Source organism: Saccoglossus kowalevskii, chromosome 18 (genome assembly GCF_978046115.1).
Source record: "Saccoglossus kowalevskii chromosome 18, keSacKowa6.1, whole genome shotgun sequence".
NCBI classification, from domain to species: domain Eukaryota; kingdom Metazoa; phylum Hemichordata; class Enteropneusta; family Harrimaniidae; genus Saccoglossus; species Saccoglossus kowalevskii.
This window is the reverse complement of record NC_140658.1, coordinates 24,775,467-24,803,288: the sequence shown is the minus strand read 5'-3', so window position 1 is coordinate 24,803,288 and position 27,822 is coordinate 24,775,467. Positions and strand designations below refer to the sequence as shown.

The following is a 27,822-nucleotide window of genomic DNA, read 5'->3' as shown; positions in this document are numbered from 1 at the left end:
CTGTACCTCCGCTGCTAAGTGAGTTTCCCCGACTCGAAGAATCCCTCTCCCGATATCCCGACCACACAGTGAACAACACACACCCGACTCCTCACTCCCATTTACAATCGTGACAACGGGCGCGGCGTGCACAAATTACCGGCGATGACTCTTTCAATACCCTCCAATCACCAAAGAAATTACCTATTTAATGGTTGGTGACACCTTTTTAAAACTATCAAAAAGCAAAACGAGGTTTCAGAAACTGTATCGGCATCAGTATCGGTCTTCCAATAACATTGCCACAACATATCCCACATATCTCGCTACCTCTATTAGTATCGTCTACTTTCTAACAATACACTTCAACAACACAATTCCTGATTTTAATTAGCAAATATTTTACAATCCATATCCTTATATTTGAATAATATGAAAAATTAAATTATTTTGTGTATTTTTGTATGTGGAAACTTGGCTAGCCCACTCAAAAATATAAAGAAGTGCGGTCTGCACAAATTAAGCTGCGCCTAGACTGCAGGCCCCATGGTTACAAGTTATAAGTCCTGTCCCAATATGTTTTCAGGTAAGTGAACTGTATACCTTCATTATTTAAAGCATCACTTGATGTTCACTGCTTGTAATATAATAAATTAATTTTAATATTTTATTTTAATTTCAACACTAGATCTGAATCACTGCCTGATAAATCATATGTCGCACAAATTAAGCTGCGGCTAGACTGCAGGCCTCATGGGTACAAGTTATAAGTCCTGTTCAAATATGTTTTCAGGTAAGTGAACTGTATACCTTCAATAATTTAAGCATCAGTTGATGTTCACTGCTTGTAATATTAGATCTGCTTAACTCTTTTAAAAGATTCCTTTCATTAGTAAATAGCGCCCTCACTCAACAATAATTAGAATGAGTGGTTGGTCAAAAGTTTGATGAGTCAGGTGCATTTATTGGCTAATTTTGTTGTACATAGATACAAATGAGTATAGGAACCATTAATGTTGTAGGGTGTATTGGGAGGGGTGGAGGATTTCATGTTTGTAATGACTGGTTGTAATGTGCTATTTCGTTGTTTTCAGGATGCAGCCTGATATTTGTTGCTTTCTTGGTTGTTCAATTGTGGCTAAAATTTGTGTGGTGGGTGGAAGATATGTTTATTGTTTGTTGAGTCATTGTTTAGACACCCTGCAGCTTGAAATGGTATGGTCCAAATCAAAATTAGATATGGCGGTGTCGTCTAAAAACATGGCATCAAAATGATTTTATGTTTATTTATTTACTGTTGTAGATCCTGAGAACTCGCCACTGAATATGATGTCGGGAATAAATGCTATTCTGAACAAGCTTTATTAATTATTGCTGGCAATATTCCAATATGAATTGGGGGCAAACTGTACTGTTATGCTTCTAAAAATTTTTTTTTCAAATATCTTGAAACAGATTCAAATATAAGGATATGGATTGCAAAATATTAAGATTATATAGTGTCCAATACTTTAATTTGTAAATCGTAAATTTATTTCATAGAATTCAGTGAAAATATTATAAAATGAAATAAATTAAATAGAGATATTATGTGTATTTTTGTATGTGGAAACGTGACTAGCCCACTTAAGAATATGAAGAAGTGAGGTCTGCAGTTCTTTTTTAATTTTTTTATTTGTGAACAAAATGGTATTTTACAGACTGCAAACAATAAAACACTCACAGTGCAAGACTAGTTCACCAACATGTCTATTCCCTTGCTTGAGTGTGAAAGTACATGGTTTGGTGACTACCTCTTATGTTTTTAAATATTAAAATTTCTTTTATTTGGGAAGGTTCTTCTATAAAAATAGAACAGATGTAATGAATTAATTTTAATATTTTATTTTAATTTCAACACTAGATCTGAATATATATATATATCATTAGTTTTAATGAAAAATATGACAATGGTTGCCTATATCATGCATAGTATATTCAATGTTTCCAAAATAAGCCCTCATATATTGACAGATAACTCAGATGAAATAAAATCAAGATTGTTTCAAACGACACTGCCTCACGACATAACAGCATTTAAGAAGACAATAAAATCAATATTACTCGCCTGAGATATGAAAATGCAGGCAAGAGTTTTCTCGTTCCCAAAAAAATCAAGACAGCTTTATTAGTGTACATAGTGTACATAATAAATACGCCCTACAACAATTAACATAGTCAAATAAAAAAATTCCTGTCCAGGCGAATTGCAGTTAATTCTACACCTAAATATAACCAACACACATATATATATATATCGCAAACAACACAAATACCCTATAATGACTAGTATATATGGTACCAGATAACGTCAATTTAACTGTTGGACTTTTTTAGGGTAACCGCCCAGTATTTGCAATTCCGTGACAAGTTGTTCGGTTAAAATGAAAGATTTATATTTACTAATGTTCATTTTCATACACTGTTTAAAATGACTTAAACAAACACAAACATATTATGGTACACTGTTTAGACACGCTCGTGTTATTGGGTTATGATTATTAAATCTTGGATATATTTCATAGCTATTGGTGACGCATTGTCTACATGCTATCTTCCTTATAAGTTACAATCCAAATTTCTCAAAAAATCGGAATAACTTATTCATCCGCTCCATGCATACCTGCTTCCACTGTTGTCTTCTTTTTCCCTTTCCTAAACGTTAAAAAATACAAATTAGCATGGTTAATGATGCGTTATTTTATTTATTTACACAACATATGTAATAGCGAGAAGGAGACTTACATTTTTAAGATGACCAAAATGACAACAATGATAACAATAGCTACAAATACTGATCCACACACAGCACCAACAATAATCCATGTGTTCGAACCTATAGAAGTTAGAATGAAGGATAAATTATTCGTGAACATGCCGTCAGTAAAACGCTGTATAATCATTATTTCAGAATTGTATTTTCACACAGTATGGTTTGATACACTACAAATTCTGCCTTGTATATACTGATAATTATGCAGTACAATATCGAATGAATGGTACATACTTGACTGGCACATGGGGTCACTGAGTGCATAACAGTCACCATCAACGATACAGATATCAGGCTAGAATTAAGAAGAAAATCAAAATGATATAACGCACGTAGCAAGACATTGTTCCGCAAATATCATAGAACTATTGTTTATTGCATGCTATACTTACCCAATCCCTTGTATTATGGGACAATATATATTAAAATAATATACACGCGTGTTCATTTATTTTTCAGCATTCAGTTAAACGAGTAAAAGTAAAACAAGTATTTTACAATACAATATCAAATCTCACCTTACGCCAACAGAAGCCATCTGTTCCATTACATACATCGCAGTTGTCATTGTATATAATTACAATGACTTGTGGACTTTCATTCGTGCCATCATTACTGACCGATATCAACGCACCAATGGGATTCAGTGTGTCCACATCACGCCGTCGTCGAGTGAGTTGCTCGAAAGGACACTGGACTTCTTCAAAAGACTTGAATACACTGTTCTCTTTGTTTGTTACTTCTTCTGGTTCAAAACCGGTTTCTGATATCTTCAATACAATGATTGTTAACATTATAACTAAAAACTGCAGTATTATTTTCATATATATAATGCCAATATACTATATTACCAAATAACCAGTGCATGTAAACATGCATTATTGTGAAAGCATTGATAAAGGGTATGGTTGTTGGTGATGATTAGTTATGACTGATGGGCGAATTTCTGCACCATTGTGTTCATTCATTCATTCATTCATTCATTCATTCATTCATTCATTCATATAGATATTGTTCATTCATGTACCTTAATACTGGTTATATGACAGGTCATTGACTCCACGAATTTGTCACCAAATATAGAGACATGCGAACATGTCTCTACACTTGTATCACATAGGCCATTCTCATGCCCACGGTACACATCCGGGGCGTCATTGAGATGAACAGAGCAGTCCGTTCCCCCATAGCCATCATCACATACACAAACACCATCATTACAAGTGCCTTGTCCACTGCAATCAGCGGGACATAATGCTCCAATTATAGCCGCTGGGAGCGAAGCGATCCCATCATCATTTACTTGCCAGTGATCCGTATCTTTGCTCACAATTTCTTCACACTGGTCTTTCAAAAGAGCAATGGCAGACTGTACTAGATCAAGATCGTCCAATACCTTTAATATATATAGAACAATAGTGCAACATTTAATCTATGATTGGTTATTACATTAAAATGTGATGATGGTGGGAATTTGACGTTAATTTACTTTGTAAATTTAATTCAATGAGGCGCACTATGCGATGACTAGCATTTATATCAAAATATACTTTAATTGATTCGCCTATTACACCACGTAAAGCAGAACAATATGAACAATAATAACATATTTTTGGAATTTAATTTCAAGTACATTTAATAAAAGTAAAAGCTGATTGACGAAGGGGCATCATATTGTTACTCGCCTGAATATCAATAACACAATTTTCAATGAAGTCGTCTGTTTCATTCTTAGTTAGGGCTCCTTCACATGCTTTAGCAGATGCTGAACCAAGTACAAGAGCGTTGCAGTGATCGGTTGCGTTTTGCTCAGTTATACCAGACGGTGTCGGCCAAGCAGGGACCTACAAACACAATATAAGTCACATTTTATATTTAGAATTAGATAAAATATTATGCATATAAATCACAGGTCGAAACACACATATAATCTTACCGTGGGTTCGAAGTCCTCTTCGTATTCAAATAACAGATCGTCATCGACAATATCTCTTTTGTATATCGCCCTCTTTTGACGCTCAACACTGACGGAAATGAACTCGTTAGTGACGTCACAGTACCTTGCATTGCACGTTCCCATCTCGTGTCCTGCTTTTGAAGGACGTCCATTGTCTTTATTATCGTCACATTGTGCATCGACGCCATCATTTGTCGGGCTACAAGAGCAATACACTTTCGTATTGTCCATTTTATCCACTTCGTCCATTTCTCCGTAAAATAAATTATTGCCATTGGGGACTCTGAAATAAAAACAAAATATGTTATAAACATTATAATTACTTCGTCTATAACCTGCCCCTACTAAACTCTATTATGAAATTGCGTTATTACATATTGTGCGTTTTCAAACATGTTCTTGGTTAGTCAGCTAGTTTATGTCAAAAGCTAACAGGAAACAAGTAAAGGGAGACAAAAACTAATACTGAAACTAATTATGTAAATAAAAACAACTGTTACCTCCATGTGTCTGAAAAGTCGTGAGCAACTCTGTTTCGCAGTGGTGCTAGGTACTCCTTCACTTGGGAATGGAATGGTCCTTTTAAGAAGTCATTTGAATAATCACCATCGTAACTTCCGCAGAGCCCACCGTTTTGCCAATTGTTGTCATCAGAGGACGGGGAGAAGCATATATCAGCTCCACATACACCAGTAGAAGACCAGAAACTCGCCTGCACGTATGCACCATTGGGAAAGTGTATCTGAAAGTGAAATGTGTATTGGTTAACAGGACAAACAACAAAACGCGTATATTTTATGTACGTAATCGTTACACAATACATACATTTTTACCATATTGATTGTTTTTCATTCTATGAACGGATCATAACTAATGTATCAACTAATGTAATAACAACGTGTCGGATTGCACTGCTAACAATCTGGTTTTGCGATTACTAGCTTTGCGGTACAGTGGTTCATCCGACGAACAGTATACAAACATAAAGGGAATGACAATGAAAACAACAGCATGTGATCTATGTATATGGGGTTATCATGGACAGATGTGTGATGAATAACTTGAAAAGTTCTTACTTGATAAGTTCGACCACCATTAGTCTTTACCAGTTTAAATCCGGGCGTCATGTCTCCATTTTGTATAATATTGATGGTTAACTTACAGCTTGTGCGCTCATAAGACGACTTCATACCATTTCGGAAGGTCACAACTCTTTCTTGAACCAATTTGCATTTATCGACGATGATGACGTCATCTTCAGCTCTTGCAGAAATTCCACAGTTACAGGCTACACTCCAACACTTTTTAAGGCGTGTCTGAATCTGAAAAAAAACACGACAGTACAATAAGTCATACAATATCAAACCAAAACTTTCAGTGAAATTATCGGATATATTACACGTAGCCATTTTATCATGTGTGTAAAATTGGCAATCATTACCTCATATGGAAGTACTTCATGTTTGTAGTAAACATATTCACCTGGCCTATACACGTGGAAGTACCTGTCGGGTAAAGGCGTCTTTAATCACAGTCTATACATATTTACATAGTATCGAATAAAAAAACAGAATACTTGGAATTAGTATCGTGATACATGCTCACCAATTTAGGTTGTACACTAAATCGTATATACTCACATATTATCGAACGTATTGTAATGGGGATCACCGGAACCACAGCACTGTCGATTTCTTCTATCACGATCATACGTTATTATCTGGAAAATATGAAAATACAGCCATAAATGTATACCCAGTCATTTAGAACAGTAATCAAGATGTACGTGATTACCTTACAAAACAACCGCTTAGTGTACAATCATAGTTAGAACTTATCAGCCCCTGTGTGGTAACATAAATGATACGCAACGATTCAATTCAAATGACCAACAGTGTCGGACTGCACTATTCCAAGTTGTAAACGTAGTCTTAGATAACATCTAAACATAGGTAGCATACTACTCAAAATATTGTTGTTTACCATATTTTTCATAGTCAATTCCTCACGGTCCATTATACATTGAGAGCGATAATTGTAGATACAAATCACATATTTTCAAACTTACTTTGACTGTTCCCGGGATCTTGTAACCATCCCACAGTTTGGAATGTGTTGTCTCTATCGGGAGAAATTCCAAATACACTTCCCCATCGCCATCACTGAAAAAGTCTCTACGAGCCTTAACAGTAACTGCCACTGGTCCTTCTGAGTTTTCTGTTGTCAGTTGAGCTCCACACTGACCCTGAACGACCACATCAACATATGTCCCATACCGACCACTTCTATCTGATACGCTCAAAGGTATCTCGACTTGACAGGGTTCTTCTTGATCTTCAAATGCGTCGCAGAAAAACGGTATGCTTAACTCGAGATTGAATGACACTGCGTCGTTGTTTTCGTAAACTTCAAGAACTTCGGGAGCATCAATCTTAGAAAACGTGAACAAAATCACATTAAATCACCAAAAAGCGAAATTTATCGATTTGAGGCTGATTTTCTGACATGTTTTTGTTATTGATAATTAGTTGACAGACTACATGCATTTGGTTTTACCGTAACACCGGCAAAGAACTGTTGACTTCGTTTTCGTCCAACACTTACTCCATCTTCCATAATCTCAACTTCACATCGAATCTGAAGAAACAAAGTCATGTATTCAGTTATGCGTCTTATTTGTTGCTTGTGGCCACTGGCGGCGCTACTTACGAATATCATTTCGTATAGAATTCAATGTCATTAAAATATATTAACCAATCTATAATTACACAGCATTTTACACGTGATCATCCATAGGAGGTATGATTAAATATTAACATGAATTTATAACGGGAAAGGACACTGGGATATCATATGTGTTGAGAATACCTGGCATGAATGGACAGTATACCTTGCGCCCTAGCCAATCATTACGAATATAGGTATAATGTTCGCATGCGTATGTTTGCAAATAGCGGTTAGGTATTACCCGTGAAAGAACATAAACGGCATCACTGGAAATGTATACGTCCTCACTTTCATCTCCACTGTTTAGTTTGCAAAGTGTTTTTGTTATGTCTAAACACGTTATGGACATTGTACAATGCGTGACACCAAGCACAAACACATAGATGGAATAGCAATATGCTCCTACACGAACCTGAGAACCCATTCGACCTTCCCAGTAACTCTGATCCATTGTAGACCTCGCTGAATCACCAGATATGCTTTCTTGAAACACCAACTCATCAGCCACAAACCATTCGAATACCATTTCAACAGATGACGACGCAGTTTGGTGAGTTATGTCGCAGTGGAACAAAATGTCGTTTCCGTCTGCACTGTGGCTGATGTCAACATCTTTGGGGGCAAAAAGACATTATTCACATTATTGTGTCATTACGTTTAGTGAGTAGCAATAGTGAATGACTCCTTATCTCCAGCTTAAACGGGCGGTGGTCGTCGCGCCGCGCATGAGCGACATTTGTGTTGATAAACATCAATTTTTCCACAATCCAATGCGCTCTTCTAATGGAAATCATGAGTATGTGTTTTGACTTAATTACCGGCGGCGACTCCTTCGATATTTTCCAATCACCAAGTAAATTTCACAGTTAAAGCTTAGTTACGTCTCAGTTTATACTCGTTGGTCTGCGCAACAATCAACGTCGCCATTTTTGTTCACACGAGTCCCATAAATCACGCATGCGTAGCGAGACGACCACCACTGAGGAACATTAAACTGAATGAATACATTTAGAAGCATATAACTTACAAGTAACCTGTAGAATGCTGTGTGGGTAATATTTTTATATTGATTTTTGTTGCATTTGCAGCAAATAGTTACCAAACAATGAAAGATCGATAGGATTGGATATACCTCTCAGCTGGCTTCACATGCATAGTTCAAGACTGCCTAACCAGTGCTTATACCAGGATTTGGTTACAGCACCTAGGCGGTATATGGTTCATGTTCCGAGTAATCGCAAGAAATTGACATGACAATAGAAATTCATGAAAGACTGGCACTCCCATGCAATTAACAGCGAGTGAAATTATTGGGATTGAAACATATATTTTGAAGTCACTGATGTAGGCAATGAATAACTCCAAGTTAACATAAAGACGAGGTAGTTTATTTAATCAGTGCTCAACTAGAGGCTGAAATTATAATTAATTTGTTTATTTCAATTTCTCCTGAAGTCAAATAGAATACACTGGTGAAACACGGTTGTAACCGTGGGTGAAAGGGTGTTTTGGGATATAGTTTACATTGTGTATGGAGTGGTAGGATCGGGTGTAATTTGTTCATTTCCAACTCTTATGAAGTCACATAGAATTTCACTTAATTTATTTTTGCTGACATGTTTTCAAGCATTACATGTGAATCCAATTTCACTGTGCTGTGTCTCAATAGAGTATGAGGAAATGGCATTTTCACTGGAATTTATTTCAGAGAAAAAATGTTTTCAGTGATAATGAAGTATTATGACAGAACTCCTTACCCTCCCCGTGGCTTTCATTGCGTATGGAAGTTATTTTCACGAGTGATGCGGTGTATCCTGCTGCCGTACTTTCACGAGCGAAGCCACGGGGAGGGTGTGGGGTTCTGTTATTATTACATATGTCCCATATTTGATTATTTCATATTAAAGAAAGAACGTGCAACAAACCGGGATAGCAATTTAGGTCGGGTGGGGAGGTTTCTGCTGGCGACGTTGCGGCGTTACCCAGTTCCAAATAAAGATTACCAACGCCAAATGAGCAACATTTTAACTGGTAATCAAGATTCATTTAATCCATGGCTAACAAGCAACATCACAAGCGAAGTTGTAGCATGCAGTACTAGTAAGTCATCCCGTCAGTGGAGTACCGCTGTAGCACGGCATGTTTGCCTTCAGCATTGTATTCAAACGAACCACGTGGTGTGCCGTTCTCGTTCAAACCCGGGATTCGATCAATGAGGGAGTTTCAGTAAAAAAAAACACATTGCAAATCATGCAAGTTCAAGATTTTCAAACCAATATACAAAAACAGAAACGCTCAGAGATGCAAAGAAGGATAGATATTACTTTTCACTATACACATCTCTGTTGATACTATCCCTCACATATTCTACTCCCAATTACTCCTGCGTAAAATGGACTAGCTTCTTTTCATGTTGACATTCAGAGTAAAATCATGTGACAGGCTGTTAAAATTGGCTGTTGCATACTCTTTCGCCGGTCTGGAAAATGTGTTTAATTAGCTCTCATTCAAGCAACAATGCAGATTTCCCAGTGGGAGTGAAACTATTCGACTCTGCCATTAAAAAATAGGGGTGTTTTCAGCAAAAAACGAATAACCCTGAAATGCACACAGCATACTGAATTTCGGAACAAATCGTACATTACTTACAGCAGCAGAATACCACAGAAATATCAGACGAAACATGAAAACACTATTTATTGTATTTCAGCCTGAACCCTCTATATTGCAATTCAAGGAATTAACCCCATATGTGCATCCATTTCCCACCTTGGTATCACCCACCCCTGAAAACAAACTCTTAATACCACGCTGAAGCGTTTAGTAATAACTACTGACATTTGCTTAATCAGATAATCTATCACCCTTGGCAACCTGCCTATCCAGGTTTGCGCACATCTTGCAACTTTAATAGACTCGCATACCTGAAGGCTAAGAGAAGTAACCACGCACACATGATGGGTTTTTACAAACTGTTATCTAGTATTGTTCCGTCGTGGAATAGATTGGAATCTTACTAGCTATCGCAGAGTCTATTCTGACAGTCTGTCTATCCAGGGTTGCAGCAATCTTACAAATTATGCTCGTATACTTGAAGGCTGAGAGAAGTAACCATGTGCGCACACATGACGGGACTGTTATCGAAGAGTATTTTCTCGTGAAATCAATTCGAATCTTACTAGAATCAACCGAGAGTGAAGTAAAGTCGCCTTTGGCAGCCTGTCTATCCAGGGTTGCACAAGTCTTGCAACTTTAGACTCGCATACCTCCGCGAATAAATGTCCACCTGTAGCATACCAAGCAAATTTAAACGATATTTTGGCAAATAAGACGACATTAAAGAAGGGACTTTGCTAGCTAGGTTATTTGGTCCGATTTGGTCGATAAGCAAATGTGTTTAATTTTGTTTTTTGTATGGCTATTATACAAAAAGGAGGAAGTTGTGCAATGTTTTATTACATTAACCTTTACATTGCATACATTAACCTTTACAGAGGCTTGTATTACTAATAAGAAAACCTATAAATACGCCCAGAGTAAATTATAGGAGAAGAACGATTCGTTCAATTTGTAGGAAAACCCACATATCTCGTGGACGGAATAAACAAGGACAAATAACGACTGAATTGCTGCTATCGTTTTACTTCACAAAATGGTCTGAAACATTGTTTTTTTTTATTTCTGTAATACTCACCTCCTTCGGCAGGTAAATCGCAACATTCACCAGCGAAGTCTAATGTGCAGACGCAATAGCCATTGGTTAAAGTGCCGTTATTATAACAAAACCTGTTACAGGCTTCATCTTCTCGTACTTCAACACCATTGATGGAGTTGCATTCTCTATAAGTTGTACCGCTCGGTCCACAGGCCGCTGAACAGTTTGACCAAGGATCCCAGGTACATGATGGACTCGTTGGCGTCATCTCCAGTGAATCCGGAGTTGTACACCAATCATACCAGTACCAACACGGCGTTGTCCACCACCCGCTCACGGTTAGTGTATTGAGAGTAAAGAACAACACGATGCACACAATACGTCGCATACTTGCTAACTGGCAAGGAAGTAAGTTGCCCAAGTTACACACTCATAAATGAAACGCCAATTTAAAAAAAAACTAATTCTAAGTAGAGCAGTTCTAAGTATTACTTCAATGTGCGATTGTTGTGTCGGCATGGTCATAAAGAGGTATATTGATATCCATTCATTATATTGAGTATAATGCGACGACGCATTGTGTGCGATGGATTGTAACGCTTGTTGATCTGCACACCAAGATGTAATCAATACTCGCATTGTTGCATTACCAGCCGTGCGTGTTACAGGCGTAACGTATTTCTGTACATATCTATTGTCCAGTGCGACATTTAATTAAACCGGTTATGGTGTGAATGTAAGGAGGATTTTTGTATATTTTAAGATACGAATTAAATAAATAATATATGTTATACAAAGTGTGTATATCATACAAAGTGGTGTGTGCCACAGCACCCCGATCCCCCGAGTCCCACCCGTCCCATAACTATGGATATGTCTCACTAAAAATATGAAAATCAATGCGGGCATTCATAGTGCAATTGCACCAGCGCTGATGATGAAACGAGTCATGCAAAAGTATGTTATAGCTATGTTTGTTTTGAGACCGAAGTGACCGGACTCTAGTTGGCGAATCAACATAAAATAACAATGAAAGTATTGTTGTTCTCTCACTCAATATCCTCAACGGTGATTGATATCGTTTCCTTGAAGTGAACAATAGCGACTTAGGACACTGATCAAAGGAATGGTTTGTGGCTCAAAATATTATTATTCTTCAGACCAAAATGTGAATTGTAATTCAATTTCCATGCGTTGGCATTTTTAACAAACATCAACTATACGCTCTCAGTGTTTAATTCATCGGCACTGTAAATACCGAAATCCACTCTCAGATCAACTAAGAGACTTAAGTAGTATGTGAAATTGCAGGACAACTGTGTGCAAAAATAGCTTGTCGAGGCAGTGTCAGAGTAAGACAGTTGAACCTGTTCAGTTTGAATCGGTTCTTCGCATACTTCCCCCGAATATACATATTTTATTTTTTTGTTTTTTATTTTTATTTAGTTTCACTCATCGTCATCAACCATATTTGCTGGGGTTTCCGTGTTTTGGTTTTTTAGCATTATTCGCACACTATTATAGTAAGCAATTCTGTAGTACATACCTGAGTCCTGATTTCATTTGACTGTGTCAGAGATCGGTTTAATTTGGCGTCCCTTACCATGTACTTATTATTGCTTGACGACAGAGCAAAGGATTATAATACGAAATCTGGCCAGAAAGATAAATAAATAGTGGGGTTAAAAACACTAACATTTGTTTTGTACTTCCCAAGGTCACCCACAACAGATTTACCAAGAATGTAAATCAAAGTAGACAAGCACGTTGTATATTACTTCCAAAGAACACGTTCTAACATGTCCTAAGAAAAGCCTGTACAAACAGTCTCGCCATTATATCGACTGATAGCAAGATTGATTACTACCTTATACTAAAATATGTTTGGATATTTAGAACAGTAAATAGTAAGAAATTCCCACTTCCGGTCCGGTTAGTCTTAAAATGCACCACGAATATTCACTTTTGAAATATACTTTTGGTATGTGTTGGTTCTTGAATATTTCAGCTTCGTCGTCCTGTACTTCGTTTAGTAATTCGAACTTCCCAGATTACGTAAAAACAGATAGTTTCGCGATTTTTACACGGAAAATGTCTTGGCTTTATTATTTGCAGCACATGAACCTAAAAGCGTTAGGTTATCAAACAAAAATGACGTTGTACTAAAGTACAAAATGTACGTTCAATGTCTTCACTTTTTCATAGCATAAAAACGATATGCTCCCTCGCTTATTGTGACACCCTCAAATCAACGGATTTACATTCCCCTCAAAAGTCAACAATGGCTGAGCTCACTATTTTACGCTACCACTCGCAACAGTCTTTATTGCTTCACATGTTTATTTGCTGTCAATTACGTTTTGGTGACTGTCACTGTCGTCTTCTGAATCTTGCTGATAACGTTTTGGTTCAAATTCATGTAGCTATCGCCGAGAAAACTCGAAAAATCTTCAACTATTGTACCGGAAGTTAAATTACCATAACAATGCTTTTGGCCTTTGTCGCCATATTGATTATTTCAGACACGAAAGACAACTACAACATTTAAACCTTAGTAGGGAAATTCACTCGCATTAAATTGCGTTCGACATGCTAGGCAATCAAATATGTATTTGCACTAAAGTACGTTCAAGATCTGCACTTTTCCATAGCATAAACACAGCTTACTAAAATTAAAATATGACGCAATCACCGTAGCTAGTCTCCTGCCTCTTGGTTATTATTTTCGTCCAAGTAATTCACGTCCCACATTTTGGTTACCGGGCGCCTCTAATAAATAAGCTATATTACCGCTGGGCTGAATCAAAAATTGATGATTAGGCGAAAATCGTTTTTTTTTTTTACATCGACCTTTTTCGCTCGGAAAGGCATTCACGCTAAATTTTGGATCCTGGCGGCGCCTTTAATAAATTGCCATTCACGCTAAATTTTGGATCTAAGCGCTGGGCTGAATCATTCATATCATAAAATAAACATGAAATATTGGGCGAACATTTGAAACGTTGGTTGTGATATTGCATTACTTGCACTACATTGCGTTTTGAGGTAAATAGTCGCTCACCCGGTGTCGTTTGGATTGGACGATTTCTTTTGTTTCCCATGGCATTCGTTGTATGCCTAGAAACATTGCAACGTTGTTTTTGGCGAATATATAACATGCTCTGTTCCAATAGAGAGTTTGACATGCGTAACGATTCTTTACTGAAACATTTTCTGTACTCTATCACGGGGTAAATCTTTCTCTACTCTCGGGTTTCTCCACACTTGTCAGGGGGGAATCTCGTCTCGTCTCTCTATCGCGTCCACTTGAGGTACGGGATCGGGAAAGTCACTTTAACTTTACAGTCAAATAAGGCACACACAACGAAATACGTTTCAACTCTCGTCTTAGTCGATCTTTTGGAGCACTCTATAAGACACAGCGCCCTGGGGAAAAGTCCCCAAGAATCTCACAAGGCTGAACCAAGGCTCGCCCCAAGACTCTCTTAGACTGGACTCGACTGCCCAGGACTGCACTCTCTCTCTACTGCGTCTATCGTGCTGTGTTCGTCAAGACCAACTCAAACTCTCTTTATTCATTTTCAAAACTCTAACCAATTACAAAACAGTAAAAAGACTCTAGGGCGTAACCTTCAATCATAAAGCCAATCACACTAAGCACTGAATACGTCATATCTTTTGATTAATCGTTCACTACATTAATAACTACGGATATAAACTGTCAAAATGAGTAGTCTAAAAAGCGGCGGTTATCTGGTAATTAGTTCCAAATCACTGAGCCAAGTTCCGTGCAAAACTTCAAATAGGCCTACACGATGACAGACATTACACAGCAATTCAGCTAATAATCAGCTAATTAAGTCGACCAACAGATACGCGAAAACAAATTCATGACAACTCTCTAAAATTTGACAATGCCACTAGCCCAAGATGGACTTCCTGTCCGTGCGTTGTTGAATTTTCAAGTCACTGTACGTAAAACACACTCTCGAACTTTCAGACAACTATGCAAATAGATGGAAATACCAGTTGCATAAATCATGAAGATTGATGATTCGATTGCTAGCCGGAATAGCTGTATTTAGTGTTCATTTCTATGCAATGTAAAATCTCATCGCTGCTGTAGGCGGCGACGGCTGACAGATTTTTTTGGTTCTGTGGCTCTCATGGCATGGGCAAATAACTTTTCGGAGACAGTGGCAAGGAATTTTGCATGGGGGGGGGAGATATGCTCACCAACCTTGCGCCGAAAATGCGACCTTATTGGGGGATGCTCCCCCTTAAAACATTTGAAATATAGACCCTTTGAAACGCTTTTTTCTACATTTTGAGGGTCAAATTTTGCTGAACGCCCCCCTTTGCTTTCCCTGTGCCGCCGCCACTGCCTTTACTGACTTTTTTTACTATTCTGACGTGTTCTTGGTTGTATATAACAGTCAGACACTGACAATTAAATAAGTACTCGCAAACAGTCCGGGACATATTCAATATGGGAGCCTGAAAAAAGTTAGGCCCTGAAGATAGCGTCATCGCGCAGTATTCCATTAATGAACGAAATTCACATAACAATCTTAAGATTACAAATAATCCGATAATAAGTTGACAATCCCTAATATTGTTAAATCGCCAGTTGTGAACTTTATTAGAATTCCCGCATGAAGTTACACAGATAGAGAAAATGCCTCATTCGAGCACGGAGAAATATTGATTTCTTTTGTCCAGGTTTTATAATAAATTATGAAAATTTCATTTTTGTTAGTGTACCTCTATGTATTAAAATATGTACACATTATATCTAGTTGGTGGTGGGAATTGCCAAGACAGTTTATAAAATTGTGAACAAATATTTTCGTAAATAACACTGACCGCGAAATACGCCCTCAAGAAGTGTTACTGATAGAATATTATATATTGCAATTTCTTTCATTTGTAATTAGTTGTATTGCAATGCATTAATAATAATTTAAATATATATACATTTCTTTATTCCATTGTTGAGAATGAGTTATACATTTGTTTTATACTATAATTTATCTATTTGCTTTCAATTCAGTTATATACCTATTTTAAATTACGGAAAGCGAAAAAAAAATAGACTGCCTGTCATAATATTTTCAAAAATCCGTCACATAATTTCACTGCTCTCTCTTCTGAGTATATGTCATATGGTCGTGGAATTGGCGTCCAGTTGTCTAGAGCACGTATTCAAACAGTCCATGACTATGTTACTAAGACACCATCTCAGCCTGTATTGTGTTTTTCTTTTTCTTTTTGCTGAATTAAAAAAAATATATAAATACTCGCGAGTGAGCACAACATACATATTTGATGATTACATAAATAATCATATTTTATCGTATGTGTATCTTATTTAGTTTTGGAATGTTGCAGACCATCCACTCAAAATATACAATTTATACTCATTCACACACCATACATACTCCTATTAATTAATCAGAATGTTAATTTCTACCATTTATCGCTTGAACACCATCATTATCACAATATCACATGACGCATGCACAGCTGCATAAATCGCTGAATTAAAAAAAAAATGTTTATTTTGAAAATTCTTAACTTACTACTTGAGGACCAGCACAATTACCATAACCACTATGGCGGCTACAACTATGGATCCTACAACAGCTCCAGCAATAATTGCTGTATTGGATTCTGTTGAATAAATATACAAAATAAACGTGATAAAACATTAATGGAAAACAAATAATTTTCCTCTTCCCCTCCGTTATTACTCACTATTAACAAACAGTTAAAGGGCGGTGGTCGTCCCGCTGCGCATGTGCTACATTTGTGTTGATGAACATTGATTTTCCCACAATCCAAATCGCTCATCTAATGTAATCACAAGTATGAGGTTTGTCCTGGGCGCGACTTGCACTAATCACCGCCGGTGACTTCTTCGATACCTTTAAATCACTTAAAGAAATGCCTAATTAAAGCTTGGTAACTTCTCAGTTTGTACTCGTTGATCTGCGCAATAGTCAAAGTCGCCATCTTTGTTTATATGAGACCCATATATCTAGCGCATGCGTGGCACGACGACTACCGCCCTTTAAATATACCTTAAAGCTGTTTCCATGTAGTATGTGTTAGCTAAAAAATACATTACTGAAGAGAAATTATGAAACGCGCTATTTATTTGAAGAAAACATATTTGTTTCAGATTTGCAATATGTTGTTTATACCAATCTATATACTTACTGTTTTTGCAATTTGGGTCATTAAGATCATAGCACTCGCCGTCGAAGATACAAATGTCAGACTAGTATAAATACAAAAATTAAGAAAAAAATGGTTACTTTAGTTTTCTTTCAAAAAGAGGTAGAGAATCGCGAATACACATATAACCACACCGAATAGTAAATAGTAGCTTACCTTGCGCTGACAGAACCCTGCTGTTCCATTACAAACGTCACAGTTGTTATTGTGAATGATCACAATGACCTGTGGACTTTCATTCTCGCCATCATTACTAACAGAGACCAACGCGCCAATAGGATCCAGTGAAATTTGTTGCTGAACTGGACATTGGATTTCCTCATATGATTTGAAAACACTGTCTACTTCTGTGATGACGTCACCAACACTAAAGCCTGAACTGGATATCTACAAATGGCAAGCACATTGACTAATATTCGTGGTGTGTTCTCGCGTGTGAAGTAGATGATTATTAACGAAATATACATACATGTATTAATGAATCAATAGTTTACCTCGATATGCAAAATATGACAGGTCATTGACTCTACATACTTATCACCAAATATGGAAACATGGGAACAACTCTCAACACTTGTATCGCACAGGCCGTCCTTGTGACCACGATATACAACCGGGGCTTCATTAAGATCAACAGAGCAGTCCGTTCCTCCATAATCATCATCGCATATACATGCTCCTTCGACGCAGTTACCGTGTCCACTGCAATCGGCTGGACACAAATTGCCGAGGATGGTCACTGGTGGTCCACTGACTCCGTCATCGTTTTCTTCCCAGTAATGTACACTTTTGCTAACGACTTCTTCACATTGCTCTCGTAACAGTGTGCTTGAAGACTCTGCTATGTCATAATCATCTAATACCTTCGTTGACAAAGAGTAAATGGAATCGTCATTATTTATACTACATTTTGTTCATGTATGTGTATTTTGTATCATGTATCTTATTAATGCAATCACAAACTAATTACCAATTTAACAGTTATATTCCCATACGTCAACGTTTCACTTCTTAAAACTAATTAGTGAGTATGTATTCACCTGAATATCAATAATACAGTTTGCAACAAACTCATCTTTATCTTGCTGGGTTAGAGCGTCATCACATGCTTGCGCTGAGGCGGAGCCAAGTACTCGACTATTGCAGTGGTCGGTTGCGTTTGTCTCCGTTATGCCAGAAGGCGTGGGCCAAGAGGGTACCTATATGAATATGATTTTAATGTCTATAAAACAATGTATATAAAACTATGGGGCTGTGTCACATATGTATGTAACAATTTTTGTTTCAGAGATATTGATACGAAATAAGATATGTTTTATCAAGTATATTTGATATATCATTTTTAGTAACTGTAAGACCCCTACCGTTGGCTCAAAGTCCTTATCATACTCGAAGGACAAATCTTGGTCTAGTTCTATGTCTTGTGTTTGTGTATCCCTCTTCTTACGTCCGGTAGAGGTGGTGGGTAGGTATTCGTCTGTTACATCACACCAATACGCATTGCAATTACCTGGTGAATTCCCCGGGTTTGATGGCCGACCATTGTCCTTACCATTGCTACACTGTTCATTGACACCAGCTCCATCAGGACTGCATGTACAGTACACTTTAGTTGTATTCCTCTTCTTCATATTATCCAGTTCGCCATAGAATAAATTTGTGCCTGTTGGAATTCTGAGATGGAATAAACTCATATTAATATTCACAGGCTAAAATTTCTCCTGCGAATGTAGTTACGTGTATTGTCTGTAGTTTTATTTGATTTGTTTTTTATAAGTGACTTTGAGTTGATGGTTTACAGTCTCAATGACCTTTGCTGTTGTTAGTAGCGCCCTCTAACCAAAAGTTTATGTTCAGTAAATTGGTAAAAAAAAAATTATGAACAGCATTGATATTTGATTATATTATCATACATTATATGTCATATAGTCACGTGCCGAGCAGGTTGTATGTTGGATTATGCATTCACAATGTGCGCTTCATTTATGTTGTCTTACAAGTTATTAGAATTCACGTGGTGAACGTGACGCGATCTTGTAAGATTCTCTTGCCACGCAAGTGTAATAGCGTGTTGACAAAAATGTTGAATTGTCGTAGTAATCGAGTTACATGCAGACGCTATTACAGTGGAATGTCGACGTGATTTGCATAAACGGTTGGGTATATAGTGATTTATTCTACTCCATGTGACTGGCTCTCCGCCAATCAGCTTGGCGTACTGGAATATGAGAGATGACAAGGTGTATTACCTCCATGTTTCGGAGAAATCGTGTGCAACTGCATTTCGTTGAGGCGTGAGGTATTCTTTGTGTTGAGCATCAAATGGACCTTTCATGAAGTCGTTTGTATAATCCTCGTCGTAGCTACCACAGAGCCCTCCATTATTCCAATCATAGTCATCTGACGAGGGTGAAAAACATATATCAAGGTAGAAGGTACCACTTGCTCGCACATATGCACCATTGGGTAGATGTATCTGGAACAGACACAACAATATTAGCATTTTATTACAACTTATAACTTGGTTTCCAAAAAAAAAACATAATTATTGTATATATTGTATGTTAATAATCTGTAGCTCTGCTCAATTTCTCCTTGAAAATCAAAGGTAAAGTGTTGTAAAATGTGTTTATTTTAGATATCGAGTGTAGATATTAGCGTTCAATTTGATTATCATACATACGGAGAAACGTACGACTATGACGAATCATTCGTTTCAGTCACTTCTCAGTGTTCTGCGATCCTCCTACACTGAATATCAAAATGACACGCAATTTGTCTACTATGGTGCTGAATTTCTCATCTAAGTTACGAATATCATTTGTTCATTATGTTTTTGCAAGTCGACAGTTGTCAAAATTGAAATTAGTACCAATACAATAATTATTCAACGTCAAATAGTCCTGTTGAAACCTAGCTCTGACTAAATCAGATGGTGCAATTGTGACTGAAACGTCTCGGAATGCAAACAATTATGATTTTACATAATAACGGAAATCTCAACACTCAAATACTGAGATGGGATGCTAACTTCAGTTACCCATTATGAATATCCAGATAAAATCTCCAATCATAATTCAAACCTCTAGTTTGCGTGATTATGGCCTGTGATCCTGTGAAATTGACCTATGACCTCAAAATTTAACCAGGTTATGTGGGTCATATGGGTTGAATGTGTGTATAGTTTGAAAGTATTAGGTATTGTTCCATTAGAGTTCTATTAGAGACATATTGCGAGCAGGTCTTGTGAGTCTCCAGTGAACATGTGTATGACGTTTGAAGGCAACATCTAATTTTCTCTTAAAGCGAAAATACATACACACGTTATGTGATTTTGTCATATGACCCCAAATATCAAAATGGGTATCGCGAGTCACACATGTGTCTATTTGAATGGGTACGTACCTGTCAATTGCAAATGCATGTTTACTTTGAAAAAAAATAAATATTTAACCTTGAACCATAAAATGTAACTAGATCGTGTGGGAAAAAAGTGTCAAGTTTGAAGATGCTAGCTATTCTTCTTTTCTTGCATTCCTTAGCTAACACATATCTGTTATCTGTTATACGGATGCAACCATTCGGATTCAACCTCTGACATAAATCAGTGTGGTATTTATACAATCATGAATTTAAATATAACGTGGATTTATGGGCAAATGGTTGTATGATTGGATGTGATACCCGCAACGCTCAAATCAGGTTTCTCCATACTATATGCGACTTTCACCTCGTATATCTCAGATCACTTGCTCGTAGAGCCGGTTGCGATGAGTGATGTCATAAACTTCTATTGATACATACTTCATACGTTCGTCCACTGTCTGTCTTCACCAATCTGAATCCAGGGGTCATCTCGCCATTTTGTATTATCTTTACTGTCAGCTTACCATAGTTACGGTAATAAGAATATCGTACACCATTATAATAATATACTACTTCCTCTCTGTCCCGTTTGCATCGATCAACGATAATGATGTCATCCTCAGCCCTTGCCACAACACCACAGTTACACGCCACGCTTCCACATTGTGTCAAACGTGTTTGAACCTATAAGTGAATTTAATCTAATCAGTTCGTCTGTAACTATTCATATTAAAACAAGAGTTCAAGTAAACTAATATTAATGGGTCTGTGTGTAGCATTTATTTATTTATTTATTTGTTTATTTGTTTATTTGTTTATTTATTTATTTATTTATTTATTATTTGTTTGTTTGTCTGTTCGTTTGTTTATTTATTTATTTATTTATTTATTTATTTATTTATTTATTTATTTATTTATTTATTTATTTATTTATTTATTTATTTATTTATTTATTTATTTATTTAAAATATCATACCAAGAGAGCAAAATCATGGAACTAAGAAAACATTTAAATCTGGCTACGAAGCATTTCATGTGGCGTTCAATGATGACAGAAGTAACATTAAATTGCCCACGCCGTGTGCAACTGTTTATCGATGATAAACTTGCTTACCTCATACGGAAGTTCTTCGTGTCTATAGTAAACATATTCACCTGGCTTATAAATATGGAAATACCTGGTCAGGAAAACAAAGATGCACATTAACATATGAAATGTATGATCAACATAATAACTAACTACGAATTTGTATGTCATTAAAATACTACTTACATGCCATCAAATGAATAATAATGAGGATCACCAGTACCACAGCATTTACGATTGTTTCTATCACGATCATACACTGCTATCTGGAAAATGAGAAATATTATTAGAAACACACAGGCATACTTCGAACTAAAGAGTGCTGGCGCTATACGCCCTTATCAAGGAATACAAACCAATCGTTGTACGTCTTTTACACTCGGTACACAGTATTATATCATTGTGCAAATAATAGAACTATGGCTATCGTATATGTCATAATTGAGCAACTTACTGGGACCGTTCCCTCGATTCTATAGCCGTCCCATAGTTTAGAGTCTTTAGTGTCTATAGGATGAAAGTTCAGATATACTGTCGCATCGCCATCATTGAAATAGTCTCTCCTAGCTTTAACAGTAACCGTCAATGGGCCCTCTGAGTTTTCCGTTGTTAGTATAGCACCACATTGGTCTTGAACTACCACATCGGCGTAGGTTCCGAATTCGGGTCTATCGGTTATGCTGAGTGGTAACAATACTTCACAAGGCTTGTTCTTTTTGTTGTATGAGTCACAGAGAAATGGTATTGCTAGTTCCAAGATGAATGACACGGCGTCGCGGTTTTCGTAAACTTCTATCGGGTTTGGGGCAACAATCTGGAAAGAGAAACAATTATTGTTCCGGTTAGAACTACAAGTACAAATGTTAAATGTTGCATACCACATAGATACTATTACAGATTCAGAAAATAATGTTCCATGTAAGTTAACGTAAGAGAATATTGCAATATAGGGATGAGAAATATTCTATGCGATGGAACAATTCTGTTAATTTTTATTATTAGTAGCTAAGCGTTTTAATTATATCTGCAAATGTATTGGACAAATTCAATATTTAAAACTTTTTAAACCTTTTGTTCCAAATATTCTGACTTAATATGTTATTGCCAACAAAAAGGGAAATTAAATGCACATATTAAAAAATGGGGTAAATTTATGACTGTATTGACTATGTAAAGGTATTTCATATGAGAGTTATATAAAACTGGAATGTAAGTTTTAGGAAACTTGACTCACTAAAAAATTTCTTTAAATAAAAAAAAAAGAGGATATTGCTTACAGTGATACCGGTGAAGAACTGCTGGCTTCGTTTTCGATCTGTATTCACACCATCCTCTATCACATCAGCTTCACATCTGATCTGAAAACCACGTTGTAAACAATCACTCTGTGCCCAGTACTTATAAAATATGCTATACCATAAGTAACACTAAGTTGTTATGGTTATTATGGTTCAACAAACGAAATAAATGGTGTTTATTTACTATGTTGTGCAAACTGCTAAAATGAGAAATAACATTTTGAAAACAGCAACAGCGTCAAGACTCGCTGGTGTGAAGGACATACGGTACAGGGTTCAGTAACTACAACAAATAGCACACATAGCAACAGGCAATAAACAAACACCTTGCAATTATAAATACTTAACAGGTAGCGTTGCGTTGTTGTTAACAGCAACAACCTAAATACTCGCTATTTACGTTTGAAGGAGGCATACATAATGATATCTGGCGCACTGCTCCATATACCTACCTGCGACCCCATCTGACCTTCCCAATATTCCTGGTTCATCGTTGACCTTGCCGTTGCCCCAGAGACTGATTCTTGATAAACGACATTGCCATCAACGAACCATTCGAACGCCATCTGTACGTTTGTCGACTGCGTGTCGTGGGTGACGTCACAGTGGAAGAGTATTAAGTCGCCATCAATGCTAAAGCTGATGTCAGCATCTGTGAGATCAAGGGAACATAGTATGCTACAACTTTCAACTCTGTATCTTTAGTTTTTTGTTTCTCTCACATGTGAAAGTCCCAGATGCACGTCCTGCGATATTAAGACTCACCGTTCAACACAATAAATTACATCATGTTCTGTGTGTGTTTTTTTAATATATCAGAAATTATTTGGGGCAGTTACAAAGTATTAACAAACCTACCTCCAGCCGCTTGCAAATTGCAGCATATCCCAGTAAACTCTGGCGTACAATCACAGTACCCGTCCTGCAGTGTCGCGTTGTTGTAGCAGATTCTGTTACACGGTTGTTCCTCTTGTGCTACGACAGTATCATTAAGCTTACACTCTCTCGTTTGGATACCGCTCGGGCCGCAGGTTTCAGAACAGGACGACCAATCCTCCCATACACAGGGTATACTGGTAGGTTCGATCGGAGCATTTGTGTAGGGTGTGGTGGTGCACCAGGACCAATGGCATGGAGTCGTCCATTGCATGCTCACACTGACTAGGCAGGCAAAGATAAAAACAACAGCAATCGCACGCATAGCTGCTGAATGAGTGTATAAAACCACTTTTCTGACTATCCCATTTATATGGCACAAGCTTCGTGCGTCAGTACTAAAATACCTAATTGATTTTGGGAACTGAATTATGAGACACCGCGTTTTGGCATTTGGCAGGTGCATTTCATTGTCGCTGGGCAATGCAGCTTTATTGCGACTCCAACTTACGTCCAGCAACTTTGTTTTATTCTACGTAGACCAACTCTACAACTAAAGAAAGTGTTGCTGTGTATTGCCAGGTTCCCTTACGTCTAAGAATATCTATTGTTTCTGTAAGAGTAAAAACAATCACGTCCAAACAGAAGCGACACTTTGCATAGATCCGTAGATGTATTTATGTATACGTATGTTATGCTATGAATACAATATGTATGGTTTATGTAGCAAACTGGCGATCACTTATTTTTCTATTCACATGGTGCTGATAGGGTGGGCAATTTTAAACTGGCGCTATCGTTCGCCAAGTTTTCGTAATAAAATGTTACTGCAGTATTATGTTGGTTTTGAAAATAGAGTACCGGTAAGAGTTATTTTGTAAAATATAAAGACTCTGATATGAAGGTCATCTGCGGTGGTTACCTTTGATGATGGTATTCGAATTCTATAATGCAATATATCACGCCTAAGTGGGGGGTTTACAAGGGAAATATTTATGGGTATGCTAGACAATAAATTATGCATTGGTCTATACGTCACCAGACACTACTGAATAATAACTTGAATACATATTGGTGACGTGAGATTATTATTTGCATCGCCACATTGTCAGCTTCAATTTGATTAACGAGAACAAACGCACAGGATGGACTTTCGTGTGAGGGCGCACATACACCACATGCATAGCTTGAGGAGAGATGCGTCAGCAACGTATGACTCTAGTTTGATTTATTAACGAATTTGTCATGGCTGTATGTGAAGACAACTTTCTGGAAAATTACAAATATAACATGTGTATTATGATATGATACTGGCCCCTGTGTCGACGAACTAGCATACTAATTAAAGCGGGAGGGTCGTCACCTGCCCACGCGCGGGAACTGAGTCCCAAGCGACGATAACAACACACGCTAAAAATGCAAAGGCTCTTGGGTAGACACTTGTTAGCAAACAATGACACGCAATGGCCATCTTACGCATGCGCGGGTGACGGCTCCTCCGCTTTAAGATTTCTAATAAATATAACGTGTATTGACTCTTCGACAATGACATATTGTTTTTATTTAGTTTAAGATTCAAAGGTCACAGTAACACATATATATATATAAACATGTTTAGTGGCACTAGTCTGTCTCTTATTTGATTACAGTATCATATAAACAAAGAGGTCAACAGGGTTACTGAAGTAAATAAGTTAACCATCGACATGTATGTTCAATTTGATAAAATGCTAAATATATACAGTCCGACCTTTGACCTTTTGTCTTGCATACATAGAAATGTACGAAAAGAATGTTCGTCGTCACACAAAGCAATACAAGATTTCTATGTTTATGATACGTGGAACAGTGTCAACAAAACAGAGAACTGTTCACCATGAACCGATGACGTCTCGGTGGTACCAGGTGTCCGGAATGAGTAAACATGCCTTGCTGACTTGTCACATCCATCATGATTCGTCTCTTAGCGTAATAAATGTCAAAAAATATAAATCAAATTTTGACAAGTCATTGTTGTGATTTCCTATAAATGTATGTGGTCGTCTCACAGTGGGCATATTTCTGACATTCATCTTCATGTTAATATATTGATATTTACTATCAAAGTCGTGTTTCATAAATACTGTGATACCTTTTAAAGTTAGAAGTTGTATGAAGTGAGAATATATATCAGTACTTGTATTGAACAAATGGTTCCTGCTCCGTGAATTCGGCCCTCTAGTGTTTATTATTTGTTTTTGTTTTGCTTTTTTTTCTGCTAGGTGACGCTAATCTAAATAGCATAATCACTGATTCGTGATTCGCCTAATCTATTTACATTTAAATAAAGCGTACTGGCAACTGTTAAGTGCTTTGTATAGCATTAAAATAGTCATATAATTTGATCTAAATGTCCACTTAATGTGTGTCTCACACTTTGATATATTTAGAGGGGGCAGATCTGTGACAGTGTGTGGGCTTTAATGCGCATAAATTTGATGTTTACAAATTCATATTGGTCCTTGTTCATTGTTGTATGGTCAAAACAAATTCACGTAGTGGCTCCCCGAGATACTCTCAAAGAAGGAAGTCAAGATAAATTAATTTTTAATTCAGGCTTATTAGGCAGCGACCAGGGAAATATGTCACTTTCTGGCCGTTTTTGTGATATTTTTCACGAAGCTTCTTCTAACTGTTACACATTGTCCTGGTGTGTTAAAAAGTAAAAATCAGTCATGGTTTCTGTAAAAATCGACTTTTAAAAGCGAAGATAAACTAATTATTGGAATTAATTTTAGGCACTTCGATGCGTTTAATTGTTATGTATGTACAAAACAGAATGTTCTGTACGTATGTAGCTCACTGATCAGCAACTAACTGTGGGTGATTTACAAAAAACTTGATTTTCAATCCTAAGAGGCTATTTTTTGAAATCTGACAGGGTTTTGTCAATTTCCTACGGAGCTTCAATATTGTGTGACTGATGTATTTAACATTAGGCTTGTTTGCAGGCACTGACATACTAAAGGAGTAGGGAAAATGATTTGCCGCCCTCGCCGATTCTAAACCAGAAACTTCTCGTGTCGAAGGTTCGTCATTACATAACCACCAAAGTGATGAAATAACCTAATAGTTTCGCGACGTGGTCTAGGAAATATAAATTGCTAACTCATAACTATGGACAAATAGAGATTAACCCCAAAATGTACACCAAATATTATGCTTGTTTGATGGCACTGTGAAAACAAACACCGTCCCGCACTTATATGAAGAAAACAGAAACCCCACGTTGTTCAGTCATCGTGGACAATTTATAGTGATAATGTGATCCCAATAACATAACCCGCACTTCAGCGACGACTTCCCATGATGGTGCAGTGAAGAGGTATTTCGCAACCGCTCCTCTAAATACGTGGTGGGGAATGCGAATAAAAGACAATCCTAAATATCTAGTATGAGGGATTCAACGAAAATGTCACCTCGATCAACATACGTTTAGAATACGTGTTGACTAGTGGTATCAACAAGTATTCATTGATAAGCAGATTTCAGTGTACAGTTGAGAAGAAAATCCCTAATTTGGCATTTGCAGGGGCGGATTTAGAGGGGGGGCCGAGGGAGCCGCGGCTCCCCTTATTTTTAACCCCCCGCAGGGGCTTCGCGCCATCGGCGCTCGCGAACAGGCCTTCGGTCAACTTATCGCCCCCCCCCCCATTCCAGAATTCTAGATCCGCCCCTGATGTGTGTGCTTGTCATCCTATACTGAGAAAATAATACACTTATACATGCATGGTTGCAATGAGACTGATAATTTCGATACAGATCTAAACCTTAATAACATTAAAT

At 37.2% G+C, this 27,822-nt stretch overlaps 2 protein-coding genes across 2 annotated transcripts; both read right to left on the bottom strand.

Moving 5' to 3' along the window:
* Positions 1–1,634: 1,634 nt before the first annotated feature.
* Positions 1,635–11,591, bottom strand: LOC102809609 (von Willebrand factor D and EGF domain-containing protein-like). The gene is made up of 15 exons (XM_006820131.3): positions 11,170–11,591; positions 7,888–8,087; positions 7,305–7,385; positions 6,817–7,179; positions 6,389–6,468; positions 6,190–6,253; positions 5,825–6,070; positions 5,249–5,490; positions 4,728–5,031; positions 4,477–4,635; positions 3,819–4,187; positions 3,310–3,561; positions 3,026–3,086; positions 2,764–2,854; positions 1,635–2,673 (listed from the first exon to the last, which is right to left on the bottom strand). The coding sequence occupies exons 1-15, from the start codon at positions 11,516–11,518 to the stop codon at positions 2,619–2,621; spliced, it is 2,916 nt and encodes a 971-aa protein (XP_006820194.3). The 5' UTR covers positions 11,519–11,591; the 3' UTR covers positions 1,635–2,618.
* A 4,501-nt stretch (positions 11,592–16,092) lies between these two features.
* Positions 16,093–24,322, bottom strand: LOC144357799 (von Willebrand factor D and EGF domain-containing protein-like). The gene is made up of 15 exons (XM_078011811.1): positions 23,980–24,322; positions 23,574–23,773; positions 23,101–23,181; positions 22,278–22,637; positions 22,010–22,089; positions 21,851–21,914; positions 21,175–21,420; positions 19,620–19,846; positions 18,735–19,044; positions 18,411–18,569; positions 17,865–18,233; positions 17,527–17,757; positions 17,353–17,413; positions 16,713–16,803; positions 16,093–16,404 (listed from the first exon to the last, which is right to left on the bottom strand). Exons 1-15 carry the CDS (start codon positions 24,320–24,322, stop codon positions 16,359–16,361), a joined length of 2,868 nt encoding a protein of 955 aa, XP_077867937.1. The 3' UTR covers positions 16,093–16,358.
* Positions 24,323–27,822: the final 3,500 nt, after the last annotated feature.

What these genes read in the sequence shown, in the direction of transcription:
- LOC102809609 (XM_006820131.3), bottom strand. Translation starts at nt 11,518, where the DNA reads ATGCGACGTATTGTGTGCATCGTGTTGTTCTTTACTCTCAATACACTA. An exon ending in ATGAAGTACTTCCATATGAG is followed by an intron (nt 6,071 to 6,189) that starts GTAATGATTGCC and finishes GTTTTTTTTCAG; the next exon opens with ATTCAGACACGCCTTAAAAA. An exon ending in TGACCCCATGTGCCAGTCAA is followed by an intron (nt 2,855 to 3,025) that starts GTATGTACCATT and finishes TAACTTCTATAG; the next exon opens with GTTCGAACACATGGATTATT.
- LOC144357799 (XM_078011811.1), bottom strand. Translation starts at nt 24,322, where the DNA reads ATGCGTGCGATTGCTGTTGTTTTTATCTTTGCCTGCCTAGTCAGTGTG. An exon ending in CAATTTGCAAGCGGCTGGAG is followed by an intron (nt 23,774 to 23,979) that starts GTAGGTTTGTTA and finishes TTGATCTCACAG; the next exon opens with ATGCTGACATCAGCTTTAGC. An exon ending in CAGGGTTCTGTCAGCGCAAG is followed by an intron (nt 17,414 to 17,526) that starts GTAAGCTACTAT and finishes TATTTATACTAG; the next exon opens with TCTGACATTTGTATCTTCGA.